At 44.3% G+C, this 25,432-nt stretch overlaps 3 protein-coding genes across 7 annotated transcripts; 1 reads left to right on the top strand and 2 right to left on the bottom strand.

Moving 5' to 3' along the window:
• Window positions 1-1,384: 1,384 nt before the first annotated feature.
• Window positions 1,385-8,277, bottom strand: nol9 (nucleolar protein 9). Of its 2 annotated transcripts, none has more exons than XM_062391379.1 (13): window positions 8,211-8,277; window positions 6,183-6,708; window positions 5,894-6,104; window positions 5,297-5,427; window positions 5,055-5,190; window positions 4,072-4,168; window positions 3,742-3,839; window positions 3,415-3,582; window positions 3,080-3,332; window positions 2,860-2,974; window positions 2,339-2,513; window positions 2,015-2,148; window positions 1,385-1,828 (listed from the first exon to the last, which is right to left on the bottom strand). In XM_062391379.1, exons 2-13 carry the CDS (start codon window positions 6,651-6,653, stop codon window positions 1,712-1,714), a joined length of 2,106 nt encoding a protein of 701 aa, XP_062247363.1. In that variant the 5' UTR covers window positions 6,654-6,708; window positions 8,211-8,277; the 3' UTR covers window positions 1,385-1,711. The 2 variants fall into 2 exon arrangements, with proteins under 2 accessions (XP_062247363.1, XP_062247362.1); XM_062391378.1 differs by lacking the exon at window positions 8,211-8,277 and adding an exon at window positions 7,695-7,894.
• On the top strand, window positions 8,170-14,107 carry zbtb48 (zinc finger and BTB domain containing 48). Of its 3 annotated transcripts, none has more exons than XM_062391375.1 (11): window positions 8,170-8,302; window positions 9,333-10,057; window positions 10,176-10,468; window positions 10,539-10,644; window positions 10,738-10,830; window positions 10,937-11,023; window positions 11,731-11,885; window positions 12,227-12,363; window positions 12,471-12,635; window positions 12,737-12,825; window positions 13,311-14,107. In XM_062391375.1, the coding sequence occupies exons 1-11, from the start codon at window positions 8,290-8,292 to the stop codon at window positions 13,755-13,757; spliced, it is 2,310 nt and encodes a 769-aa protein (XP_062247359.1). In that variant the 5' UTR covers window positions 8,170-8,289; the 3' UTR covers window positions 13,758-14,107. The 3 variants fall into 3 exon arrangements, with proteins under 3 accessions (XP_062247359.1, XP_062247360.1, XP_062247361.1); XM_062391376.1 differs by having other exon boundaries at window positions 8,174-8,302; window positions 9,336-10,057; XM_062391377.1 differs by having other exon boundaries at window positions 8,234-8,368.
• Window positions 14,108-14,571: 464 nt separating this feature from the next.
• klhl21 (kelch-like family member 21) lies at window positions 14,572-24,884 on the bottom strand. Of its 2 annotated transcripts, none has more exons than XM_062391381.1 (5): window positions 24,737-24,884; window positions 19,018-20,101; window positions 18,019-18,424; window positions 17,395-17,467; window positions 14,572-16,846 (listed from the first exon to the last, which is right to left on the bottom strand). In XM_062391381.1, the coding sequence occupies exons 2-5, from the start codon at window positions 20,066-20,068 to the stop codon at window positions 16,523-16,525; spliced, it is 1,854 nt and encodes a 617-aa protein (XP_062247365.1). In that variant the 5' UTR covers window positions 20,069-20,101; window positions 24,737-24,884; the 3' UTR covers window positions 14,572-16,522. The 2 variants fall into 2 exon arrangements, with proteins under 2 accessions (XP_062247365.1, XP_062247364.1); XM_062391380.1 differs by lacking the exon at window positions 24,737-24,884 and adding an exon at window positions 20,613-21,016.
• Window positions 24,885-25,432: the final 548 nt, after the last annotated feature.

Genomic DNA, 25,432 nt, shown 5'->3' with positions numbered 1-25,432 from the left:
GTGCATTTATCAACCATTGCCATGATCCAGTAGTCTGTTGGTTATTTTCTTAAATTACCAGTTAGTGATTTATTAAAACAAATTATAAGAATGTCTGTATTAAGTCTAAGTTTAAGTCTTTACGCAGCTTTTTTAGTTCAATCAAAAGTCCCCAAACTCTAAATGATCAGTTTCCAACAACAAATCTGCAAAACTGAGACAAAAATATGTTTAATCATCAACTAATTCTGCTTTTGAACATTAATACCCCTTAGGCTCCATTTGATCTATGTATGTGCTCTCTCAGATAACTTTAAAATTCTTTACTTAAACAGACATTTTGAAGGTTGCACACACACGTCTGCTGCATCATGTGAATCCTAAAGGGGTCAATGAATTATAAATCCTCCACATCAGAGCGTCAGAGGATTTTTCTCTGTGGCTCTAAATGCTCTAACGTCAATGTTCGCCCGGGGACCACGCTGCACTGGGATCTCTCTGTGGTTTGCATGAGGTCTATGGGAAAACATCTGACATGACAAAGCCAAAACAATGACTCGGCCAAAACGCCGCTGTGCTGTGTTTGTATGCAGCCGCCCTCAATGAAGAGGCGGGGAACAGGGAACAAAGAGCAGCACGGGGGGGGGGGGGGGGGGGGGGGGCGACGTTAAAACAGCCCACTTAACAAATTAGCAATTCTCCACAGAGTGTGTGGTTGTTTACGACCGAGCTTCCCCCCCCCGTCCTCCTCCGGTTCCTCAAGGCAGATAACGAGGAGGTCAGTCTGTCGTGGTGCGAGTCATTTCTTACATTAACCTTCATTTGCTTTTAGGACTCTTACAATGAAGGCGTCTGTTTTGACTTCACTTCACTTTTTCAAATCCTCGACACTTCCTGTATATGAGAAATACCTCAATCAGTATTTGTTCTGCCCCCCCGGTGGCACGAGTCGCAGCCCCAATACACAAAATGATCTTTATTCTTTTTTTAAATCTCGATCCCACATGAGCCTGTGAATATTTACAAAAACACTCGAGTGAACGTTTAACACAATAACAACAGTGGAAGCAGTTTTTCAGATTAACATAATAAAACATAGTTCCGACAAAAACCGTCTTCTTTCGTGTGTTAATCTGTCAGATTTACAGATGACATCACGTGAAAGATCCCTCGTCACTCTGCCGTGTCAACTGGGGTCGGATGTACACATAAATAATGTAGAGAACATTTTACTCCATAATAAAACTCAATAAAAACATGAAGGAGCTACTGGGTGAATCAGAGACTACACTGGTTAAAAAGCCATCGTTGGATTGAGATCTACATGGATTGTGAGTTATGACCTTAAAACAAACAACCACTAGTGAAACAGGGTAAAAAATAAAAAGCACCTGAAAACAAGAAGTCTGAACAAAAGTTGTTTTCTCGTTTTAATTTGTGGCAGTTTTCATTTTTTTGGAATGTCACCCACAGATAAAATACATCAACTGGAGCTGTAACTACACGGTGTGAGATCATCGGTCATGTGACACCTTCACGGCGTCCGGCTGCCGTCTCCTCCAGAGTCCCAGTCCCCCCCCCTTGCAGCTTCGTGAAATGAGAGAAGAAGAAAAAGTGTCCGGACTCCACCTCGGTTCTGTCCAGTCAAAAGGCCAGTGCTGGCCGGGTCTGCCTCGGCCCCCGGTCCAGAAGGGAAACAGGCGATGAAGTGAAGCTTCTCTAGAAAAAGTCCTTACATCCCGATCTGACTGGGCCTCGTCAGGCCCTTGAAGACTCGCAGCTTCCCTGCCCCGGTCAGATCGAAGCTGTAGTCAGCTGTGACGTACGGCTTCTCCCCCTCAAGGTCAGACTGAAACACACACACAGGAAGTGTTAGTGACTGCAACAGGAAGTTAGGTGTACCACGTGTACTTTGAAAGTCGTGTGGTGTGAACTCGGCTCGGCAGAAAGCTTCACACTGACCCATCCCTTCATGTGTTTGTTGTACAAAGTGTAATGTTGCTTGAAGAGAGGTGTGTATTTCATGTCCTCTGACCTGAGTTGTGAGGACGAAGAAAGGCAGCGAGATGGCTCCCAGCAGGAGACAGTTGACCTTGCGCAGGACGGAGGGATCTACAGGCGTCAGCAGGAGGTACAGACCTCGGGCCATGTCGATACCTCGAAGCACACCTGCAACACACAAACACACAAACACAGCTGATTGACTTTGTCACACGAGGTCGGTGAAACCTTTGAATCACAGGAAGAACATCCTGGAATCAAACCACACAAGGTTCTCGTGTCTTCTGCGAATCCGAACGGAGAGTTTGATCTGAAGTGACAAGAAGCCCGAGGGCCCAGCACGGAGCAGCTTACGTACCGAAGCCCACACAGGGACAGATGGGAGCCTGGGACAACAGGACCGGACCTCCTCTGCTCGTGATCTTCTCGGCCAGACAGCAGAGCCCCACCAGGGAGGCATTGGCCGCATAGAACATGTGACCGGGCATCACCTCGCAGTGGATCACGCCTAGAGCCACGGCTGAGTGCGGCACCTGAGGGTGCAGAGGGGAAACTGTGAGGATCCGACTGACTCCATCCTGTCAGTTACTCATTTGTTTGATCCACACAACAAACAGAAACGTAAAAAACAAACTCAAAGCTCATCATGTGGAGAGTAAAGGGCTGAGGTGTTAAGATAAGTTAATGCTTTACTGATCCGCACAATGTGGAAATTCACTTACAGCATCAGACAAGTAAAAACGAGGTCGACAGGAGAATCGAACTGATAAAAAGACAATAAAAACAAAAGCAAACAGAATGTGTACATAATAAACAGTTGTATCACGTGATGAGAGGAGAGTGCACAGAGGAGGATGCTGAATCATCTTGGTCATGTACCTGGTAAGGGGTGAGGCTGTGTAGAGGCCTAACTGGTCCAGGATCAGGAGACTGCAGCTGACTCAGGTAGGCCAGCAAGGACAGCTCTCTGTGCTCATTGCTGCGCTGGTGTTTCCTGTCACGCACAACAAACACACAAACACACACAATAAATAAATAACACACAAGAGACTAAATCAAAGCTTCCCTACTGAATCACAGGCCGATGAGGTGAACTCACGCTGTCCCTTGACGCGCCACCCCTTGAAACTCAGACTGCACAATGAGGTGAGTGTAGCTTCGGGGGGGACTGTGGCTCTCTGTGAACTCCTCCAGAGCGGTCTGGGTTGGGGGGTGCGTCTGGAAGCCGTGTGCCGTCCTCAGGAACTCTGGACTGAGGACGGGACACTGGGTCAACCCGCTGTGACCGAGCTGGACGACGTGGGAGACCGGGAAGAAGCGGATCATGTCCACGAGCAGCTCGAACCCGAATCCTGTGGAACACAAAGAGAACAAACACTCAGACACCATTACAACCAGTGCATTCACAACTCGCCATGGTGGTTCTCTGCTGACCTTTGACCCAGCCCATGGTGTTGATAATGACGGGGGTTTCTCTGCTCTGGGGGCGTCGGCGCCACAAGGACTTCAGGGACTCCAGGTACCGGTCCAGGTTCGACTCGCAGGACGACTGACCGTAGTAGATCATGTGCTCTGGAGAGCGCTGGTGAGTGAAGGGTGGACCTGAAAAACCAGTCAGGGTGAATCTCCCAATCCACAGTACAGGAATATGGAATAAAAATATGATATTACAGGAGGAGTTGATCTTTTGGGTTAGATTTAGTAGAGTAGAATGAGCTGCAGCTGAAGATGTGTGGGAGGTGATGGGGTTAATAAACCTACCTAGAAGTGGTTCACTGACAACTGACAACGACAGACAACCAGCGGGGGTGAATTCTGTTTGACCCAGGTCGCCTTCCAAATAATCTACACACGTGGTGCTGCAGACACACAAACAGACAAACGACAGATCGTATTATTATCTCATATTTTGACTGTATCGGCCTCTATAACAAAGTTAAGTACTGTAATGCACAGAGATCATATCAACAACCACATCACGATTCAAAAATAACAAATAATCTTGACATACAAACTTAAGATACATCACAAAATATGGACATACGTTTTATACTAAGGAAGAAATAATGTTTTAATATTAATAGAACTTACTGATTTAGTAAAGTGTTGATGAGGGTTCGGATAAATGACGACTTTCCCACATTCTTTGTTCCACATACGAGGATAACTGCACAACCATCCATGTCCCCTACGAACAACAGACAGGTGTCCATTAAATGGGATTTGAACACATAGATCTGTTGACTTCAGTCTGTTTCATACAGTACATGGTTTTATTCAAAGATGACAACTGCTCCAAAGCTAAAATATGAACGGTGAAACTGCTGAAAACAGTTTTAGTTATTAAAAAATTAAAAGGATTTTTTGTTTTCTCACAGGCTGTCACCGCGAGGGATTTAAAACTTGTTTGAAACCTTAGCGTCTCACTCCAGCAGCTTATCTCACTCCCTAAATTATATAATATTTAAAGGTCGTTAAAAAAAAACTACCCTTTAATGGTTTAAATGCAACTCTGCACCAGTAGATGGTAACTGGAGGCCCGCCAACATTAATATCTAGTGTGTAACAGTTGAAACTGTGGACTGCTCCTTTAAGACATCCTGTGTTGCCTTGACACAACAGCAGCCTCTTCTGGCAGCTCGGTTTCTCTCAGGCTGGTTCAGTTATTCATCAAATCATTCTGATAAAATGATGAATACAGACGAGCTGAAGGATGCTTTCAAGGAGACTTGGAATATCTAATATCTAAATTGAACTTGTCCACTGTAGTTAATCTTTTGAGCTGGACCTGTAAAGGGTTTTAACACAAAACGATTCTCCTAAGCAGCTTCAAGTTGGTTCATTAAGTGCTTAATGGTTTATTGACCTGGTTCTGTTTGCTTCTTGGATCATCGAGCTCAGACATATTGTGAGTTTCACTGCACTGATGAAGCCTTTGGGACAAACTGACTTTAAGACAGATCTTTGCCACTTTCAAAGAGGAACATATAACCAGGACAGCTTCATTAAAGTCTCCAGACACAAGGTTTCCTCACGTTTACACAATTAGAATTCCATGTCTCCCAGGGACTCACCTTTGCAGGCGCTGACCACTGAGGTCAGAGCTTCTCTGTGGCTCCTTGACAACTTCAGGCCCTCGACGGTGCTCACCAGAGGAATCATTCCCAAACCATTGAGGGGAGTGTCGAGAACGGCCGACACCAGTTCACTCTACGAACGAGGCAGAGGGGAAAAGCTTCAGTTAGTCAACTCTGACAGAAACATTTTGTGATATTATATGAGAAGAAAACGTAAAAAAAAAAATCAGTTTCCTTACCATCGGGGGGCTGAACAACTCATTGAGCTCTTTGAAGCTCGACAGAAACCGCGTCAGAGGCGTCTCCATGGGCTCCAGCAGGATGATGGACGAGCGGGACGTTACGCTTTTCAGCAACTTCTTCTGAGATGCTGCAAAAGACAGTCAAGAAAAATATAGTTCAACAAACAAGAGACTCTTTGTCTCTTCCTAGTACACAACTAGATACAAAAAACACTAATGTTTTATTTGAAATTAGCTCAAATAAAGCTATGAGTAATAGATATATTACTAATGATTCCACAATATTTTTTATTATTAGGGCTGCAGCAATTAATCCATTAGCTAAAATATAATATGCACTGTTAATATCATTGAATAATTATGTAAGAAAATACATTTAACACCTGAAACATGAGGAGTTCTAGGTTCTCTCTATAAAACTGAATTAGATTTTTTGACTTTTGGAAGTTTGACAGACATTCTAGACACATGGTTACTAGAAACACCATGAATGTGCACAAGTGTTTTAGACACATTAAACAATACACTAATCAGTTAGTGGAGAAAACTTTCTGAAGATGAATTGACAATAACTAATAGGAGAGTGGATGTTACCTGTTGACAGATACTTCCGGAGGATGTGTGACGCCTCAGTACTGTGATCCCTGGAGTTAGCAGAACTTTCCACGGCACTGATGGTCAGTGGACAATGTGAGGCGGGGGAGAAGAGCGGATACGACTGCTGGCCCTCTTCGATAGTGAAGCCCATGACTTCTACACGACCATACAGGCAGGTCAGGAAGCACTTCCCCCGGAAACACAGGTTCTGCAGGAGGACATGGTTGTGATCAGTTGAAGAAATGCACTGGAGTGTTGTGACTAGGTGAAGTATCCTGACTCATACCTGATCCATCTGCATGACGAGCACTGCGTGGTTCTGCTGATCATCCCGCTCTGCACAGTAGTGCAGCGCCTCTCCCTCCAGTCGACCCGGTCGGAAATCCTCCGTGTCCGCCTCGGCCCCCACGCCGTTCCTGTGAACAGCCTGGGAATACTCCTTCCACTCCTGAGAGTCGTCGGACTCGTTGTCCATTGTGAATGCTGCACTTCCATTGGCCTGACTGTAGGTCTTCGTCAGTGCAGCCTGTGCAGTGTTTTTCTTAGAGTCAGACACAGACTTGGCTTTAGTCTGCAGCCTCTTGACCGAGGGTTTCTTCTTCACGGTGGCCTTGTGCTCTTTCACCATCTTGGCCATGACCGGAGACGAGCTGAGCTGAGAGGAGCTGACGGGAGGCCGGCTCCGTTTACCCCTCACATCTTTCCACTTCTGAGACTTGCCGGGGCCCTTGACCTGTGCCGTTTTCTTCACCTTCATTTTCTCTTATCAACAATTACTCATGAGGGAGCCGAAAAGAAACTAAGGGGGGAGCCTGCAAAAACAGAGAGGCAGAGAATTAGCAAAACGGTGCAGCGTCTCCGAGGGAACAAGATGTGCAATACACTCTGTTGAGTCAGTTAATGTCAGTTATATTCATGTGTTCTCAATAGAGCAATTTAATACAATATGTGTAATAATTCTGATGTCTGTTTACATCTTATTTATCTATTTGAGAGCTGGATGTAATGTAAATCTTGAATCCTGGGTGATTTCAGACGTCTGGTTTTGTTCAATTATTGAAAATAAAAAACAACAAAAAACCTACGATAAAAAACTGAAGAAAAAAAAAAATCTTCATGGAACAGCTGAGAAAATTATGTTTTATTTGAAATTAGCTCAAATAAAGCTATGAGTAATAGATCTATTACTAATTATTCCACAATATTTTGTATTATTAGGGCTGCAGCAATTAATCCATTAACTATAATATAATATGCACTGTTAATATCATTGAATAATTATGTAAGAAAATACATTTAACACCTGAAACATGAGGAGTTCTAGGTTCTCTCTATAAAACTGAATTTGATTTTTTGATTTTTGGAAGTTTGACAGACATTCTAGACACATGGTTACTAGAAACACCATGAATGTGCACAAGTGTTTTAGACACATTAACCAATTCACTAATCAGTTAGTGGAGAAAATTGTCTGCAGATTAATCGACAATAAACCTGTCGTTGGTTGCAAAACTCATAAATATATATATATTTATCTCAGGAAGCCACAGATAGCTTGATTGTCACAACAGTGCACAGCTAAGCTAACCATGCTAACCCAGCAGCATGTTAACTTCTAACTCCTCCACGTGTGAGTCCGAGTGGTCAAACATTTCAAATCTAAAGATGCACGAGGCGCCAGATAAAGTTCTAGTTTTAAAACCAGGCTTGAAGTTTCCTCAGCTGCCTGTCGCAGCAGGAAACTAGCATTAGCTGCTAGGCTAGCTCCTGCTGTAGCACTCCGGTGGAGAGAACTTACCCCCCAGCTTGTTGTGAAAAATACAAAACCCCAGCCGGGATGTGGATGAGCGCTTTTATGATTTAAGATGAGTTAAGAGTTATTTATTGACTGGAGTGAATCCCAGGAGGAGGCTAAGTGCTAACGCAGCGGTGCTAACGAGCTAGCTAACATGTGTGAGCTGCAGACACACGCAGCTTCCAGATGGTCGACCATGACCTTACCCGGTGTTTCCCTATTTACACTTTAAAGTGATTTTTCAGCCGTATTTATCTATTTAAACTGATCACAAATCAGATTAAAAAACACTAAACATCATTTAAATCAGTAATTATCATTTGAATTGCTGTCATTTATTTGATATAGCAATGAATGTCGGCGTTTGATAATGGGCAACAACGACTGTTCCCGGAGATCCTCGGGTAAACACCGTCACTTCCTCTTCCTGTTTGCAGTTTTTTAGGGGCCTAAAAGAAACGAAAACAAGCTGCACGCAGCGAAGCTATGCGCTGTTTGTTTCCCCCTGCGTGCGCTGACCTCAGATCGGCTGCAGCTCGGCGATAAAGGGGAATCGATCATCGCGCTGGGTTCGATTCCCGCAGATGTGAGCGAGGAAATGCTGCTGTCGGGTGAGTGTCACGCTAAGGGAGCGTCTTTAAAGATCCGCGCAAGGAAATAAACGTGAAGCTGCACAGGTAACCCGATATTTTTAATATTTACTAAAAACTGCAGATGCACTGATGCCAGGAAAATATTCTATAAATCTGTATTCTTAATAAGCCACGTGATGAATGTGTAATCAGATCAGATGCAGTGTTATAAAAGGAGTAAATGTGTCTGCAGGTTTTATGAACCATTGTAAACAGTGCAGGGGCCATTTTTATCTGCAGCCAGTACTTCAAGTAAAAGTGCAGTACTTGAGTAAATACTTTATTACTTTCACCACTGTTTATCAGAACCAGGTCTGTTGGCCAAGTTTTTTTGTAAAGACTGTATTATAATAATAAGAAAAACAAACTTTATTCGTATAACACCTTTAATATAAGAAATGCAGCTCAAAGGTGTTTTACATATAATATTGATAAAATAAAAATATTCTAATAGAATAAAACATGTAAAAATGTAATTCATATAAGAGAAAAGCAACATAAGAACGCGTTAAAATGACATTTAAAAGAAAGAAAATTAAAATGAAAGTGTCGCTGTTACTGTATAATGGATTTAACTGGTTTCCACTGGCTCCCTGTGTACTTAGATATAAATGTAAAGGACGGTTAATTATTGATTTTCTAGTTATTTTAATTAATAATTTAAAAGGTAAAACCTGATAAAACTCAGCTCACTCACTCTTAGGATAATTAAAAGCTGCTAATCGTCGCAGTCGAGTAGATTAAATCAGCTTTTCCTTTGCTTTAAAAATACTTTAACAATGAATTCCTTATCAAACTAGTTCATGATTTGTCTTTGTCAATAAACTTCATTGATTAACGGACAACTAATTTGAGTTCCTACACAAAGGATCTAAGACAGTAGAATAAAAGGATAATCCTGAATTATTGTGATAGTTGTTAACTGCTTTTTTAGTTTTCCAGTGAATAAACAGATTGATGTTGTGTGTGTGTGTGTGTGTGTGTGTGTGTGTGTGTGTGTCTGATGCAGCAGCAGTGATCAGTGGAGCTGGAGGGATGCCTGCAGCAGAGAGCAACCATGCCCAGCAGGTCCTGTCCTCCCTGAACCAGCAGAGGGCGGTAGGCAGGTTCTGTGATGCAGCGTTGAACGTGGGAGGGGGGCTGGTCTACCTCGCCCACCGCAACATCCTGGCCTGTTTCAGTGACCTGTTCCAGCACCCCCCCATGCCCGCCTCCCCGTGCATGGAGCTCCACCTCCAGGAGTGTCCCAACGACGGCCTGGAGCTGCTGCTCAACTTCCTCTACACCGGGGAGCTGAAGCTGGATCCTGAGAACCTGGACAAGGTGCAGCACGCGGCCGCCAGCCTGTGTGTGCCGGCCGCCCTTCTGCTCTGTGAGCGGTTCAAGGAAACGTCTGTGGATCCTGCTGCTCCTCTCAAGCGTAAACGAGGCCGACCTCGAAAGACCCCGTCACACACGACCCCTCAGGGTCCGGTCAAAGACGAGAACCTGGTCGTGGTAACAAGAGATGATTCTGGGTTCGATCCTGAACCAGCCACCACAACCACTGCGACCACCACCACCCGCTCTGGTCGTGTAGTGAAGGGCCCCAAGCGACTGGTGACTGATGAGGTCCCCCCCACTGATGTAACGGCCCCTGAAGTCCCCAGCACCAAGGCCCCACATATTCCTGCGGAGAAAGAAAGCGGTGACGTGGGAAATCAAAATCCAGATCAGCCAAGTGTAGAAGCTGAGGTACAATACACACATGTACAGGAAGCATGCCACACCTCACTGTGATTGTGTATTTGCTGCTACAGGCAACCACAAGTGCAAGTAATGATCGACACTAACACGGTTGTTATCGTTGCAGACAACCGAGCTGCAGATTGACATAAACGAGGACGAGGGTGTGAACCCGGTGCTGGAGGAGGAAGACGAGGACGGGGGGGATTTCGAGGGTTCGGACGAGGAGTACGTTCCCGTGGCCGAGCCCCCCCCCTCAGGCTCGTCCACATCGACGGCCCGGAGACGCAGGGCCCAGAGGAAGACGGAGACAGCTGAGAACGGCGAGGCCGCGGAGGACGACTCGAAGAAGGACTCGGTCCAGTGTCCCACCTGTGACAAATCCTTCAAGAGCAAATACTACCTCAAAGTCCACAACAGGTAAATATGTCTCCTCTGTGTCCACCCCTCCAGGTCACTGTGGAATCGACTGACGTGTCTTTTCTTCCAGGCGACACACGGGCGAGCGGCCCTTCGGCTGCCTGAAATGTGGGAAGAGGTACTTCAGGAAGGAGAATCTCTTAATACACGAGATCAGAGATTGTGCTCGAGTGCAGGTGAGTCAGGAAATCAAACCGTTTCAGCTCCAGAAACGTCTGCATCACATATGAAAGTGTAAAACTCGTGTTCGTGGTTTGTTGTGATTACAGACGTACTCCTGCTCGACGTGCTCCGAGACCTTCGAAGGAAAAGAGCAGCTACGTCTACACAATGTGTCGCACACCGGAGAAATGCCCCACAAGGTGCCCACCCCACCCCCCCCCCCACACGGACGACAATAAATCATATCTACTGTACAATGAGTTTTAGAAAACGATCTTCATTGACGTGGTCTTTATTTTTACACAGTGCTCATTGTGTGCTGAACAATTCATGTACAAGAAGAACCTGACGATTCACATGATGAAGGTCCACGGTTACCCCAAACCACACGCTGTGAGTTCCTCTGTTCACGGTCACGTGTCCACACTAAATAACACTTCAAGTGTGTAACTTTACTTCTTTGAAATACCTTTTACTGCAGTGAAATGGATTTCCATGTACCTGCAATTACTCATATTAATGTTTTATTTCTTTAACACCCCGTGACATAATAAGAGTGAAAGGATTCAATTCATGTTCATCCATATATATATATATATATTTACAACCTTTTTATATCGTCTATACTTTTTACATATTTATATCTCTTCCTTTTTTTATTATCTTTCATATTTTATGTACAGGGTTCCTATGGTCATGATAAACCTGGAAAAGTCATGGAATTTTAAAATGACTTTTTCCAGGCCTGGAAAAGTCATGGAAATTTGATATATTCATATATTCATGGCGCTCATTTACGCTGAGTTTTAAATAAATCATATGCTTTTAAAGAAATACGCTTAAAATATAAGCAGGAATATTTGGGTTTTTTGTCATTTAAGGTTTAAATACTACATTTTGTCCCTTCTTTGCGTATACACCGAGATTTCACAAAATGTTCGGTCATGGAAATTTGGTTTAAAGTTATTGAAAAGTCATGGAAATCCATTGGTCAAAATGTGAATGAACCCTGTAAACACCAGTAAAACTCAGTTTCTTGCACATTCGCCTTGAATTAAGTTTCTTGTTTCCACTCTGTTTAAACAACATTTCATCTTAAGTGTCCACAGTGTCCCAAAACCTTCCTGACCCGGACGGAGCTGCGTGTCCACGAAGCAGCCAAACATCGGGGGGAGAAGCCGTTCGTGTGCGAGGAGTGCGGCCATCGAGCGTCCAGTCGGAACGGGCTGCAGATGCACATCAAGGCCATTCACAGGTAGTGGAGCGGGGCTTGTTTATTACAGTAATGCCGACTTCATATTTAACCCCAATGCTCATCAAAGTTGGCTTTGTAAACGAATGGGAGTTGATAAACTTTCAGAGTTAGTCCAGGAGATCGTGGAGTAGGAAGGGAGCGCTCCTATAAATATGAAATTCAAGATCACGGGAGCAGAGACAACAAGCTGCTGCATGGTTGAAAGTGAGACATGTGATCTATTGGACTGAATCCATTCATATAAAGACCCACATTCCAAATTATAGGGCCCAGGTTGAAAAATACCAAATGAAAACCCCTGTGCAGATGAAGTGAGTCTATTCTTTCGATGTGCTTCACAGGAACGAGCGGCCGTTCGTCTGCACCCTGTGCGGCCACGCCTTCTCCCAGAAGAACAACCTCAACATGCATCTGCGGATCCACAGCGGGGAGAAGCCGTTCCAGTGTCACCTCTGTGGGAAAACCTTCAGGACTCAAGGTCATTAAGCATCCTTCCTCCCTCCCGCTTTGAATATTCCTCTGTCAGCGAGAGTAATGGCGCCACCTGGCTGTTGTTTGTTGTACTGATTGTCTCTTTAATACCAGCCAGTCTAGATAAGCACCACCGGACGCACACCGGCGAGCGTCCCTTCGGCTGCGACGTCTGTGAGCAGCGGTTCACGGAGAAGGGCGCCCTCGTCCGCCACAAGGCCAGCAAGCACGAGGAGGGTCGACCCCACTGCTGCCAGATCTGTGGCAAAACCTTCAAAGGTGAGAGATCCAGATAGACGGGCCCTGCTTGGTTCAGTGTGCGATGAACACGTCGTGTTTTGAGTCCTGATGAATCTGGTGCTCATGTGGTTCTTCACCAGCGAGGGAGCAGCTCCGTGTTCATCTGCGCCGCCACAAGGGCATGAGGAAGTTTGAGTGCCTGGACTGCGGCTACAAGTTCACACGACAGGTCGGTTCACTCACTGTTATTATTAATAAATCCTCTGATGATCTGTTAATCCATCCTAACATTGATCTGAATCACACAAGGTTTTATAAAAACATCTGTCTAATAATGATGTTCAGGGTTTAAGGAAGGGCAGGGTCGAACCTGGACGTGTGATATATTCAATATTAATAAAATCTGATTAAACAAATGACCCGAGCTCTGTAGCAGCAGCGGCTTGGACTCATCAACAAAAGTGACTTTATCTGTCTCGACTTCTGGGTTCTGTGTATATATGGTTCTAATATTATGAATAATAAGCAGATGAACAGCTGTTTGTGCAGCAGTCATATTCAAACTCAAAGGACGATCACAGATCCCTGAGAAATATTCACATTGTAGAAGTTAGAACCAGATATTAAATGATTATATGATTTAATATCTGATTCATTTACTGGTAATCTCAGCTCTAAAATATACATGAATATGTAAATGTTTCTTTCTTCCAGGCTCATCTGAGACGACACGTTCAAATCCACAAGCGCACAGAGAACTACAACCCCCGCCAGAGGAAGCTGAGGAACCTGATCGTGCAGGATGTCGATGGAAGTTCTGGTGAGAAGGATTCAACAAAGACCGCGGGAGTGTCGCTGACCACCGAGCAGACGGATCACAGCCCTGACCCCGGCGACCTCCAGGAAACCACAAACCAGGAGGCCGCCCCCTCGCCGGCAGGGGCAGGCCTCGGCTCCAGCTGCATCATGCGGGTGGTGATCGAGTCCAGCGCCCCGGTGATGGAGGAGCTGGTGTCAGATCCGAACCTGGCACCGGTCGAGGCCGAGGAAAGTTTCTCGGTGGCAGAAGTCCTGCAGCCGACGCAGCTGGTCACCGAGGTGTTCGAGTCCACGGTGGACATGGAGGGGATCGTCCAGGACACGTCCGAGAGCAAGACATGAGACCTGAAAGAGACTGGAGCCTTCAGAGGATTCAGGTCAATGAGAAGCACTGAGGAGAGGAAGCAGGTGGAGAATCACAGCCGGACACTGCTACTGAAACGGCTGCTGATGAGTCTCCAGTCGTGTGAGAGAAGAGAAGCAAACACATTTCATGCTCGTAGTAATTTATACATATTTAGGTGAACTGCATGTTTGTTAAAACAGCTGGAAACCTCTGTTTGGTTTAATTCAGCCTCCTCATCCCAGTGAGCCCAAAGCAGCTGGACTCTGGAAACCATAACATATCTTTATCAGTCTTTAGATTTGGGGAATTTAGATGAGATGATTAACAATAAACATGATTTACCTTGTTCACTTGTGATTTATGTATTTCTTTGCTGCAGGATTGATAATTTAAGTATATGTATGGACTAAACAAAATGATGTGGTATTTAATGAGCCTGTAGGTGGATTTCATTTTCATTTGACCAAGCCAGGCTTGCTTTCTTCATATTTAACAAAAAGACAAGGTTAACAGATTTTCTTATTCTCCAAAATGTGATCAAAGATGCCCGGTGGAGTTTCTGACAACTATTTGCACCACGACGCGATTTTTCTTTGCATGAAACTTTCAATTTCTTTGAGATTTGACCCATCTGACGTATAAACGACAACTATAAAACCATGATGCTGTATTAATTGAGACCAGTTCACATGGAGGAGATTCAGATCCTGATTGGAGATGTTCCTGGTTTACAGATGTCAGAACATTGTGTGAATAGATTAACACGGCGGTTTATGATTAAAGCTTTATGGGCAAAAACATACGCTTGAAAATCATTAAAAAAAAACTTTATTGACTTCTCACACTCTGCCACAGCTACAGTCTGTAATCTATAAGTGAACATTCGTATTCATCGCACAACTCAAGTGACTCAGCAAAATAAACTCTCAGGTCTGCCTGCAGTTTCATTTATGGTAACTATACTGTAAACATTACAGAAACACAAAGGATATGAATATACTATATTTACAAAACTGATTCAACAACACACACCTGTATGAAAACTATAATGAACAACAACAGCACAGATCATTGTCACACTGCAGTGATGTTCCTCTGACGTCAGGCTAGATTAGAATACTTTTATATAAAGGGGAGTGATGAGCAAATATTTATAATCCCAGTAGGAGCCTACAGGTGGACACTGGGTTGGGGTGGGGGGGTGGATGGGAAATAAGATGCAAAGGAATCAAGCTTGTAATATAATTCTATATTTTAAATGCTTGATTCAATTCTTAAGTGGCTGAATTTGAACTGTTCATAACAGTATTTGCATTTCCTCACCCTGAATGTGACGTCAGAGGAAAATGGCCGGCGTACGACTACGTTCTATGGAAACACACAAAATTACAATTTCCATTAAAGCAAACGTTTTTGTTTTTTCTTTTACACAAGAGCACAAATTATTTAGATTTTCCAGTTGAGATCGCCGACCCTTCACTAGTGTCACTGCTCTGGTTCTTAAGCAAATGCATCCATAAAAAAAAAAAATCATAAATACAATTCTGTAGGAAAATACTTCATGCACATTCTGCTGGTGGTTCTAAAGAAGGTGTGTGTGTGTGTGGGGGGGGGGGGGTGCAACCTCATTATCACTGGTTATATTAGACAAGTGCAACCAATCCATATTTCAGCTCGTACAAGTCAACACATCCGATGAAGCCTTCTGTCCGTTTACTGCTAAATATCGATTGTTGAATGTTTGTGGAATGTAGACAGATTGTTGTTGTTGTTGTTGTTTTGGCTTCTTTCTTGCTGGTGAATCACGGTTAATAATAAACTAAAGTAACAGTCGGACTCTGAACTGATTTCAAGGATAAAGATTGAACTGGCACGTTCATTACCCACAATGCTACTCGACCACTGTTGAGGCCATTTGTCAGACCTCACTCTGAAGCCTCACCAGGTTTGTAAACACTCACTTTGGTGCTTGTGTGTGATTTAGAATTACAATTTAATGCGTTTGTAGAAAAATAAATTCCACAGTGATCAGCTGATGACTCACAGATGTTCTCATCCCCCGTGTGGTTAATAGTTCCTGAATAAAACCTAAAGAGAAGCATCTGTTTTACTGCTCTTCACAGAAGGAAGGGTGCAGTTAACCAGTCTCATGGTTCTCTTAAAATAAAAAATGCATTTAAAAAAGAAACATTTCCGACTGTTGTTGCTGATGTTCTGCAATTTTGTCTGTAAATTGAGAAAAATGTTTCCTTGAGCCGAAGGTGTCGTCTTCAAATGTTCGGTGTTGTCGTACACCGTAAAACACAGATGCTCGAACCTCCAGGAAACATTTTATAGTTGAAAAAGAAGATGATCATCAAATAATCTGCAGATGACTTTGAGCGATAAGTGATGAATTGTTTCAGCAGTGTTTTCACACCATATGTTTCAGTTTTACAAGAGAAAAACTTTAAAGGATGATGACTTTGGGAAAGAAGCTCCGCCCACTTCCCTGTAAGAGCAGCATACAGACACTTCCCTCTTCTTCTACAGGAACCAACCAGAACTGTTTCCCTGTGAACAGGACTAAGCAACCCACCTGTCTGTTCTTCATCCAGTCACAGACATGATTGTCACTACGACACATTCACACTCGGGTGGATTCTGCTCCTTCGTCTCTTCAGCCTTCAACATCTTCACCATGTGATGAGGTGAATTCACAGTCAGCCAATGACAGCACGATGAGGACTGAAAACACGTGAGAGGGCTTCAAGGCCCAGACTCAGTGCGCCGGGTTCACATCCTGGTTGATATTGTTGTTGAGGTTGTGGAGCGCTTGCTGGCGCTGGTGGCGGTGCAGGTGGATGGGGTTCGTCTCGGGGGCGTCGGCGGGTCGGAAGGCGCTGGACACCTGGGGCATGAACTGGCGGAAGATGCTGACGCTGCCGTGCCAGAAGGTCGGCTGAGGCAGTCGTCCGGCGAGGGCCCACGTGCGCGTGGTCGGGTCGAAGGCTTCCACCACGTCGGACAACTCAAACGTGTTGTCGTAGCCACCGGACACAAACAGTTTACCGCCCAGGGCTGCAACGCTCCCTCCAACGTGCACCTGGGAAAAAGATAGGAAAAAATAAATGGACTTTTACTTTGTTATTTATCAGTTTTGGGGCAAAAAAATGAGTGAAAACATATAATGAAAAGGATTGTTAGTAAATACTTTAAATGAGGTTAAAATAAGGGTAAAAATATAAAACCAGACACGTTTATCATATGAGCATGAATCAGTTGTTCTTGCTTTAGAAAAATAAGGAATATTTGAATGATTAAAAACATATAACAACAAAAAACTGATGCTGAAAATAACAAAAAGCTGGTTAAACAAATAGATATGAGTAAAATAAAATAAGTGTTAGAAAAAAATATAAATAAACCAACTTGAGGTTAAAGGAAACATATAAAACTTCTGAGTAATCTCAATATAATCAAATAGATTTAAAGTATACAAACAGGCTGATATCATTGACCACATTCACTCATTCATCACTTGTGTTCATGTGCGTGTTCATCACCATCTTTGGACCTGTTGACCCAAAGAGATCACGAAGGGATTGTGCAAGAAGAACGAAAGCAGAGAAACACATGGTGTGAAATACTAACCTGGGTCATCGGACTTATCATGTCCCACTTGTTCTTTTGGGGATTATAAACATCCACCTCCGCTGAGTCATCCCTACAAATAGAAACACACCAAAGTCAAGCCACTGGCAAAAGCAGCCCATGATTCATAAATATTGAACTAGTCACGTCTAATAAACACTAATCAATTATATCCTCAGGTTTACTGCGTTAGAGGAAGTCTGTGATCTGGTATTGTTATAAATTGTGGTTTAACTATAAACTGACTGAAAGCTCATATAACCCAAAGTGTTCTGCTGATCTTACAGACTTTAGAATGTAAATAAGAAATCAAAAAAGATATTTTTCATTAGAAAACTACCAGAAGGAAAATGTAAACAACTCAAGAAAAGGTCCAGCACTTCAAAAGCTATGTATTAAATAGTGTTACCAGCCAAATGTACCTTAAGGGCAAGTTCTAAGTACTCACTCTGCAAACAAACACCAAGTTATAAAATGTTCTTAGTTAATAACACAATATGAGCCTCTCTTTATAAAAGCAGCAGGAAGGCTCCAGAGAAATGAGGGAACTACAGGAGCCATGAAGAGAAACTTCCTCAGAGTCAGTTCAGATGTGAAACTGTTAAGAACCTGTTTCCTTCTGACCTGACAAAGTAGATGAGGCCGTTGAGGGTCAGCGTCTTGGGTGTGAAGGACCAGGGAGGCAGCTGACCACAGTTCACCATGGCCCAGCGGTTGGCCTCTGGGTCGTAGCTCTGGATGGCCATGGTGTCCTCTCCGGTCAGGCAGCCGATGGCGTACAGGCGTCCGTTGCACGACGTGGTGGAGCAGTTGTCCATCGGGTGCAGCATGGCGGGTAAGGCCTCCCAGCAGTCCAGAGCGTGGTCGTAGCGCTCGGTGCTGTCCGACGCCACCACGTAGAGCTGACCCTTCACCACACAGGAGCTGTGGTACTCGCGGGCCTTCAGCATGGGCGCCGCCTCGGTCCACTCGTTGACGCTGGACTTGTAGCGCCACACGCCGTCGTAGAGGCGAGCGCCGTCGGAGCCACCTGGGAGACACAGTCAGTGAAGCTTCTGATGGTTTCAAATACAGAAACTCTGATTTCTTTAATATGCAAAATAAGCTGCATCACAGGTGAAATCAGATTAAATCTGCCTGTAAACGTAAACATGTGTTATTCCTGTGGAGTCACTGAGCTAACTGCTAATCTCATGGTCGGTCATCTGTCTCCTTCCATCTCTGACTCAAGGTCTCAGATGATGTGTCGGGGAAACTCAAGGGAAAACGATGCTGATGATATTGATGATGACACCACTAGTGTCCTGGCAGCACATCATGTCCCGTCTTACTCACACACCCACACACACACACACACACACACACACACACAGACAGACACACAAACACAGACACCAGCCAAAGAGCCGGTGGTTTATTTTTAAGCCCTCACGCCTGACGACCAATTCATAATACGAAGGAGCAGGAGTGGAAATGTACTGACTGACACTTCCACAGAACAGAGTCTAAGACACACAGCAACTGTATCCACTGTAACCACACTGTCTCTGGAGATCCCCTTCAAAGTGTTGTGTAGTAGAAAAGTGTGTTAGAAAGATGTTGGAGTGTCTTTGATCGTCTTACCTGTCACGTACATATCGTTTCCCAGGGCAGCTATACTGTAGCCCCCTCCGAGGTGGTCAGGGAACTCAGCCAGGTAGCGCCACTGACCCGTCTGGGGGTTGTAGCAGTCCACCGTGACCAGCTCGTCACAGTCCTGGTCGCAGCCTCCCACCACTACCAGGATTTCTGCCAACCCCGTGGATGGCCGTGGCCGCATGCGGTGGCAGGGCCGGTCATGGCGGTCGTACTCGCAGGACTGGAAGCTGCGGGCTTCGTTCACCATGCGGAGGCAGGTGGGCGACAGGTAGACGAGCGGGTCGCTCTCCACGTGGGCCAACAGGAAGAACCGCCTGACGAACGGGAGTCGGACCTGCTGGAGGAGCTCGGGCCAGTAGTGGAGCCTCCGCTGCAGATCGGCCTTCACCCAGCGCACTGCGATTTGATAAACCGTCTCCTCCTTGTCCACACCCAGCTCATTATCGGACATGAACTCCAGCAGGCGCTTCCAGGGTAATCGCTCAAAGTCCATCCCCTTCGCCAGCTCCATGATGTTTTTCAGGACAAAGCGGCGAGCGCTGGTGGCCAGCTCTCTGCAGGCGAACGCCTCCGCAAAGTCCTGGATCTCCAAGCAGTTGGAAATGTCCAGCCGCTGCTCCAGGAAAGCACAGCAGGCCTCTTTCACCGAGGGAAACTGAAACAGGTCGGCCGTCTTGAGAAGGAGGTCCACGTTATCCTGAGTGACGGTGACCCGCCCCGTGTAGCAGAAGTCCACCAGCAGACCCAGAAGCTCGGCCGACACCTCGTGCAGAACCACCCGGTCCATGACGCTCTCCCTCAGGGTTCCTGTAAACATGGCCCGGAAGTAGGTGCTGGCGGCGGCCAACACTGTGCGGTGACAGTGGAACTCGCGGCCCTCGGCACAAAGAGTCACATCGAAAAACTTTCTCTCAGCTCTGAGTTCGTGGATTCCCCGCAGGAGGTTGAAGGCGTGAGCCGTGTCGAAGAACGGCAGCGTGGACGGCTGCGTCTGCAGGACGGGCTTCTCCGGATCGGCTCTGTCTGGTTGATCCATCTCTGGTGGTTGTGATCAGAACGTTGATTTCATCTATGAGACAGAGAAACACCAGAAACATGCATCAAAGCTTAAATCAACCTGGTACAACAAACAAATCCTTTTATTATCGATTTCTTTACAGATTTTTTCCTGATTAATAAATAGTTGTTCAATAAAATATCCCAAAAATTGTTTACTGAAGCCCAAAGACTTAAAATCACTTGTTTAGACTTTCAACATTTAAATTCTCACAACTGAAAAGCAAATCTATTAATTAATTATTAGAACTGATGATTGATGGAAACTCAGTGATCTATAATGCCAAAGGTAAATGAGAAATATCTATAATGTTATTTCATTCAAGAAAAGTTTCACAGTTAAAAAACAAAAGATGTATATTAAGTTTCATATCTGCCTCTTCAATCCCAGATGGAATGCCTAGAAGCAAAAACAAGCCAAGTAGCGAATAACAGCAGAGACATGAAGCCGACGTTTTACCAATGTTACTGGACATAGGTTCCAATAAACTGAAAATCAAATCCTACAGCTGTTGTGTCCCTACCTGACTTCCTCCAGGCACGTTATACAATCCCAGGGAAAAACAGTCTAGAATATTCAACAGCGGAGCTCGAGAGTTCGACCAGCTCCTTACTTGTGTTTAAGAAAGAGAGCTCGCTTGTGCTCAGGGTCTATAAATACACAAGCAGTGTCCATTTCCAGAGGGGGGGGGGGGAGAGAACACCTAACATGCCGTGAGCGTACACTGTGGAGAGAGTGTAGACCCCGCCCCCTTTTCTACTGGTATGTGTCTGTGGTCAGTCGGTGTGAGGAAGTCGTCATTGAGAGGAGCGAGAAGAATCCAGAGCAGAAACATAGAGCGTCCGGTCTGAGGCTAGATCCACACTATGATAAGTTTTCATTTGAAAACACGTCCACGCTGCTCCAGAGCTTCAGAGAAGCCAGAAGTCTGGAAACGCTGCAGAGTGCTGACCGGGTTTTATTTTGAAAACGATGATGTAAACACACTCAAACGTCTTTTGAGTCATGATTCGTCAGTCTTCTATCACATGACCCCCTTTCGAAAGAGGGGTAACTAACATTAGCCTGAAGACACACCGAACAAATATGAAAGTTACAGCTTCTGAAATATGAGGTTGTTACTGGTCCTCGTCACAAACAACAGTCTATTGGATACAGATTCTGAAATTAGTAAATTAATCAGCAGAAAATGATTTATCACAAACTGTATGATACAATATTCAAAACAGAAAAGCCACTCGAGAAGTCTGTTGCTGGATGAAGCTTTGAAATTAATATATTTGGGTCATGAGCTGTTGCAGCCTTCATCAAAAATGTTGAAATCAACACTCAACACATATTTTTATTTTATGAACCCTTATATAGATTTTTTTCTGTTTGTGTTATAAAACTGACCCTTCAGTCGGTTTTTAATTCTGAAAGAGTTTATATGATACTGCAATCTGTCTATTTATAGCTTCATATAACTCATTGCAGCTTACAGAGAGCTACACTGGGTTTAGACCTTGTGTTGTGGATTCAATTTCAGGTCTACATTCCTGTATCATCGCCAGGAGGAAAAAAAAAAGCAAAAATACTTCTTTTGACTTTTTCAAAACCACCCGTTCACTTCACAGAGACGTGAATTTAACGGCCAATCAGAGCCTCCTGTCAACATTCGGAGATGATCATTCCTTCTCGAAATACACAGGTATCTCTTTACAGAGATTTGTTTAAAGGCTGTAATAAGGCCCCTGGTCCTCTGGCCAAAGGACTTAGCACACATTCCACACCGGGGTTCAACAATGCAGCGGTGCACACGGCTCTAAGGGATCAAACTGCCCCGTGAAGGGCAGACAGGGCCTCACATCCCAGATCTGCACTGGCAGACACACATCTTCCTTACTCCTGTTTAAGCCATCGTCTTTATGTTAGAAGGGAAATGGCTTCTCCTTACATAGAAGTGATGAGCTTTCCTTTCACCCAGTCGTTTCAGGGATTTCTTACGACCACTGTCCTGCGTGCAAATGCTAAAAATGTTCTTCCCTGAAAACAGCTCAGTCATTCAACAATAACATCTGGTCTTCGTCTTCCACGTTTTGGCCGTTATACCCCCCCCCCCCCCGCCGCATTATCACGAATATAAAACATGAAGTTATCTTCAAAGTGCAGCAGCCAGGAAGTGAATTGAGCAACTTGTGTTTACCAACCTGCTCCAGGAATAGCTTAAAGACATTTATACTCTCCAAAGGGACGAGGCAGAGGGAGGGACATGGCACAGAGGGGGAAACACTCCATCAGCTATGAGTGAGGAGCACAGAGAGAGCAGTGTAACAGCCAAACATCCCCCCCGCCCACCTGCACAGGCTCTCGCCATGTAGGTGGCAGGGTCTCTGACCCCCCCCCCCCCCCCCGCTGTCATCAGGTACCATAACAGTATACAGTCTGTCTTCCCCTGGAGATGAACTCATGACCTGTGGCTATATTCTGGATAAAAACACTCATGGAGGAGGCCGGCTGTTACTCACAAGTAGAGCCAGACTTGTTTGGATTTCTGGAGGCTGACTTATACCCATACATCTGTTGATATATATCTTAAAAAATGTATTTAGAAATTATTCTTAAGATGACGTTAAGAAACGCTTGTGGTGGAACTGATGCTTGATATTTCACAGATGAACTAAACAGGTGGAAAGACACTTGTGCAGCTTCAGGGTTCTGCAGCCTCTTTCAGCCGGTGTTTACCTGCGGCTCAGTTACTGAAGGTCCCTTGTCCAGTTTCATGGGTAACATCCTGTCTATAAACCGAGAGGATGGTTGGGGGGGTGTATATTTTTTTCTAATCCTTGAAGAGATTGATGAGAGGGCCTGTGACTTCAGTCGGGCACCATGTTGCTAATGAAGATGCTCAAACTACTGCAGAAAGACACTGAGAGAAGAATAAAGTGAGAAATGGCAACTTTCTACAGCCCAAGATGAGCTAAGCATATTTTACTAATGTCTGAACAACAGTCAAAACCCCCATATTAAATTTGATTATCAGTTCATCTGCTGATTAGATGTTAAATCTTCACATTGTAATGTGGACGAGGCTGAGATGCACGAGTTCTGCAAACATCTGTATGAACTTTACTCTCAGATTAGTGAGCACAAATACAAAAGGCAACAAGCTCAGATTACACAAAAACAAAGCCTCATCTTGTTTCATTTAAACTGAAGAACAGAGTTGGCTTGGTTTACCGGCTGCAGGGTCTGAGTCTGAATCACAGTTCCATAACAGTTTGGCTTCCAACAGTCCCGACTATTCAGTTAGGTTTGTCTGGGAGCTGCTCTGTACATTTGAACTGGTACATCACAAACCACTCTACCTACTGGTGCAGTGTACAGTCTGTCTCAATGCTAGTGGTGCCCCTTACTGGTGCAAGCTTGCAATTACCAGTAACGACAGTGAAACAGCTCGACTGTGAACGACCTTCTTCAAACTCAGCTGTTCACATGTATTATTCTGGTTTGAAAGTTTTGAAATACAAACTGGAGGGATCTTTCCTGCAGCTATAGAGACATTCTTTACCGGAGCATGACTCAGCACCTTGTATACGCCAACAACCCCAGTGAGACAGCTGCTCACTCTGCCGTTGCTGCTGGGACCAGTGCAGACAACAGAGTGACACAAATCCCTGGTTCTCCACAGCTGAGCCCAGCCTGGCCATAAAAAGGCAACCGTGCCCCCCCCCCCCCCTCCCCCATCCACTGATGAGGGTGAGCACAAGGCCACGAGCAGCAACAAGCCTCAGATAAGAGACATGAAGAATGTCTGCACAGCGGGGTCAGGACTTTCTCCTGAGTTTCACAAATGAAGGACGCAGCAGGAGATATGTAAATGAATGTTATAATATTCAAAGAAGCTCACTCGATTGCATTTCCTCAACATACTGGCTTTAACTGTTGTTTTTAAATATGTTTGTTGGTTTAAACTGATTCTTGTCACTGGAACGCAACGTCCCAGCCATTTGGTTCTGGAATATTTTAAAGATCTCTCCATCTTTAACGTTAGATTGCTCACGGTGAAAAGATATAATCTTAATTTGCACAACACTTTCATCTGCTAGTTGTGGAAATCTCCACAACTTGAGCTGAACTAATAAAAGAATCTTGAACAATTGGATAAGTGGTTTGGAAATGATCTCAGTGGTAGAACTCGAGCTGACGTGGCTGATGACTGTAACTTTATGAGTTTTAAGAAAAGGTGCACCACAGGGATCTATACTAGGTCCACTATTATTCATAATTTAAAACATAAACCTCAGAGGCCTCAAATTAAAAAACTGTTCAAACCATCCAGAGCCTTGTTGGCTTCATGATAACATCCAGATGTCAGATTCACAGCTGGGCCCGAATCCACATGTACAGCCAGATGTTCCACGTGACATATGAAGGTTGTTATTATTATACAAACAGTTTGCTAACTTCCAGGATGCTAACGAACTTTAGCCACACTTTATAACTCGTAATGGAACGTTAAACAACAAATGAGGATAAAGCTGCGTGTTGTTGTTCCACGTGTTAAATCATTTGAAAGATGATAAAGATGATAAAGACGCGTCGGGATCGGAGCTCCGGATGTTTCCTGTTGCGTCACCGCGGGACGCAGCGATATTAGAAACTGACCTGAGGTCGGCTGCAGCCTCGGAGGAGGTGTTCACTGAGACCCGAGAGGAGACGAGGGACTGACACAGGAGGAAGAAGGGTTCGAACCCGCGGCTCCGAGAGTCTGAGGCCTCATCTTCTTCTGCTGCTTCCTGTCCGCCATGACACCCTGCGACACATGATGCCTTCATGGCCCGTCGGAAATATCAGCAGCAGCAGCAGTGGACGATTCTGTACAATAACAATAATGATCCTAATAGTTATAATAGTCGTAGATAAATGTTATCTACATTATAACGTTACTACTACTGCTGGTACTAATACTAATAATATTTATATTACTAATGATAACACTATTATTCATAAATTCAAGATAATTAACGAGAAGGTAAATACACCATCATTAGTATAGTATACTACTAATACTAGTCCAACTATTTCTAGTAATAATAATACAAAAAAATATATATAAATATGTCCATGATTACTATAAAACAACTTCTACTTCTAGGATTTATAATAATAATAACAGAAACAAGATGAAGACGAAGACAAATAAGAACGACATACCATCATTACTATACTATTAATACTAGTACAACTACTGCTAGTAATAATAATACAAATACAAACAATAATATTTCCATTATTACTATATATCTACTACTACTTCTAGGAATTATAATAATAATAATAACAGAGACCAGAAGAAGACAA

Source organism: Platichthys flesus, chromosome 7, assembly GCF_949316205.1.
Source record: "Platichthys flesus chromosome 7, fPlaFle2.1, whole genome shotgun sequence".
In the NCBI taxonomy this organism is placed as follows: domain Eukaryota; kingdom Metazoa; phylum Chordata; class Actinopteri; order Pleuronectiformes; family Pleuronectidae; genus Platichthys; species Platichthys flesus.
This window is presented reverse-complemented; position numbering and strand designations above follow the sequence as displayed.

Coding starts and splice junctions, on each gene's coding strand:
- nol9 (XM_062391379.1), bottom strand. CDS start 6,653: ATGAAGGTGAAGAAAACGGCACAGGTCAAGGGCCCCGGCAAGTCTCAG. Junction 3,840..4,071: donor ATCAACACTTTACTAAATCA/GTAAGTTCTATT, acceptor GTGTGTCTGCAG/CACCACGTGTGTAGATTATT. Junction 3,583..3,741: donor TGTCAGTGAACCACTTCTAG/GTAGGTTTATTA, acceptor CTGGTTTTTCAG/GTCCACCCTTCACTCACCAG.
- zbtb48 (XM_062391375.1), top strand. Junction 11,024..11,730: donor GTTACCCCAAACCACACGCT/GTGAGTTCCTCT, acceptor TTTCATCTTAAG/TGTCCACAGTGTCCCAAAAC. Junction 11,886..12,226: donor CACATCAAGGCCATTCACAG/GTAGTGGAGCGG, acceptor TGTGCTTCACAG/GAACGAGCGGCCGTTCGTCT.
- klhl21 (XM_062391381.1), bottom strand. CDS start 20,068: ATGGATCAACCAGACAGAGCCGATCCGGAGAAGCCCGTCCTGCAGACG. Junction 18,425..19,017: donor AAACGATATGTACGTGACAG/GTAAGACGATCA, acceptor TGTGTCTCCCAG/GTGGCTCCGACGGCGCTCGC. Junction 17,468..18,018: donor GGCCTCATCTACTTTGTCAG/GTCAGAAGGAAA, acceptor TTCTATTTGTAG/GGATGACTCAGCGGAGGTGG.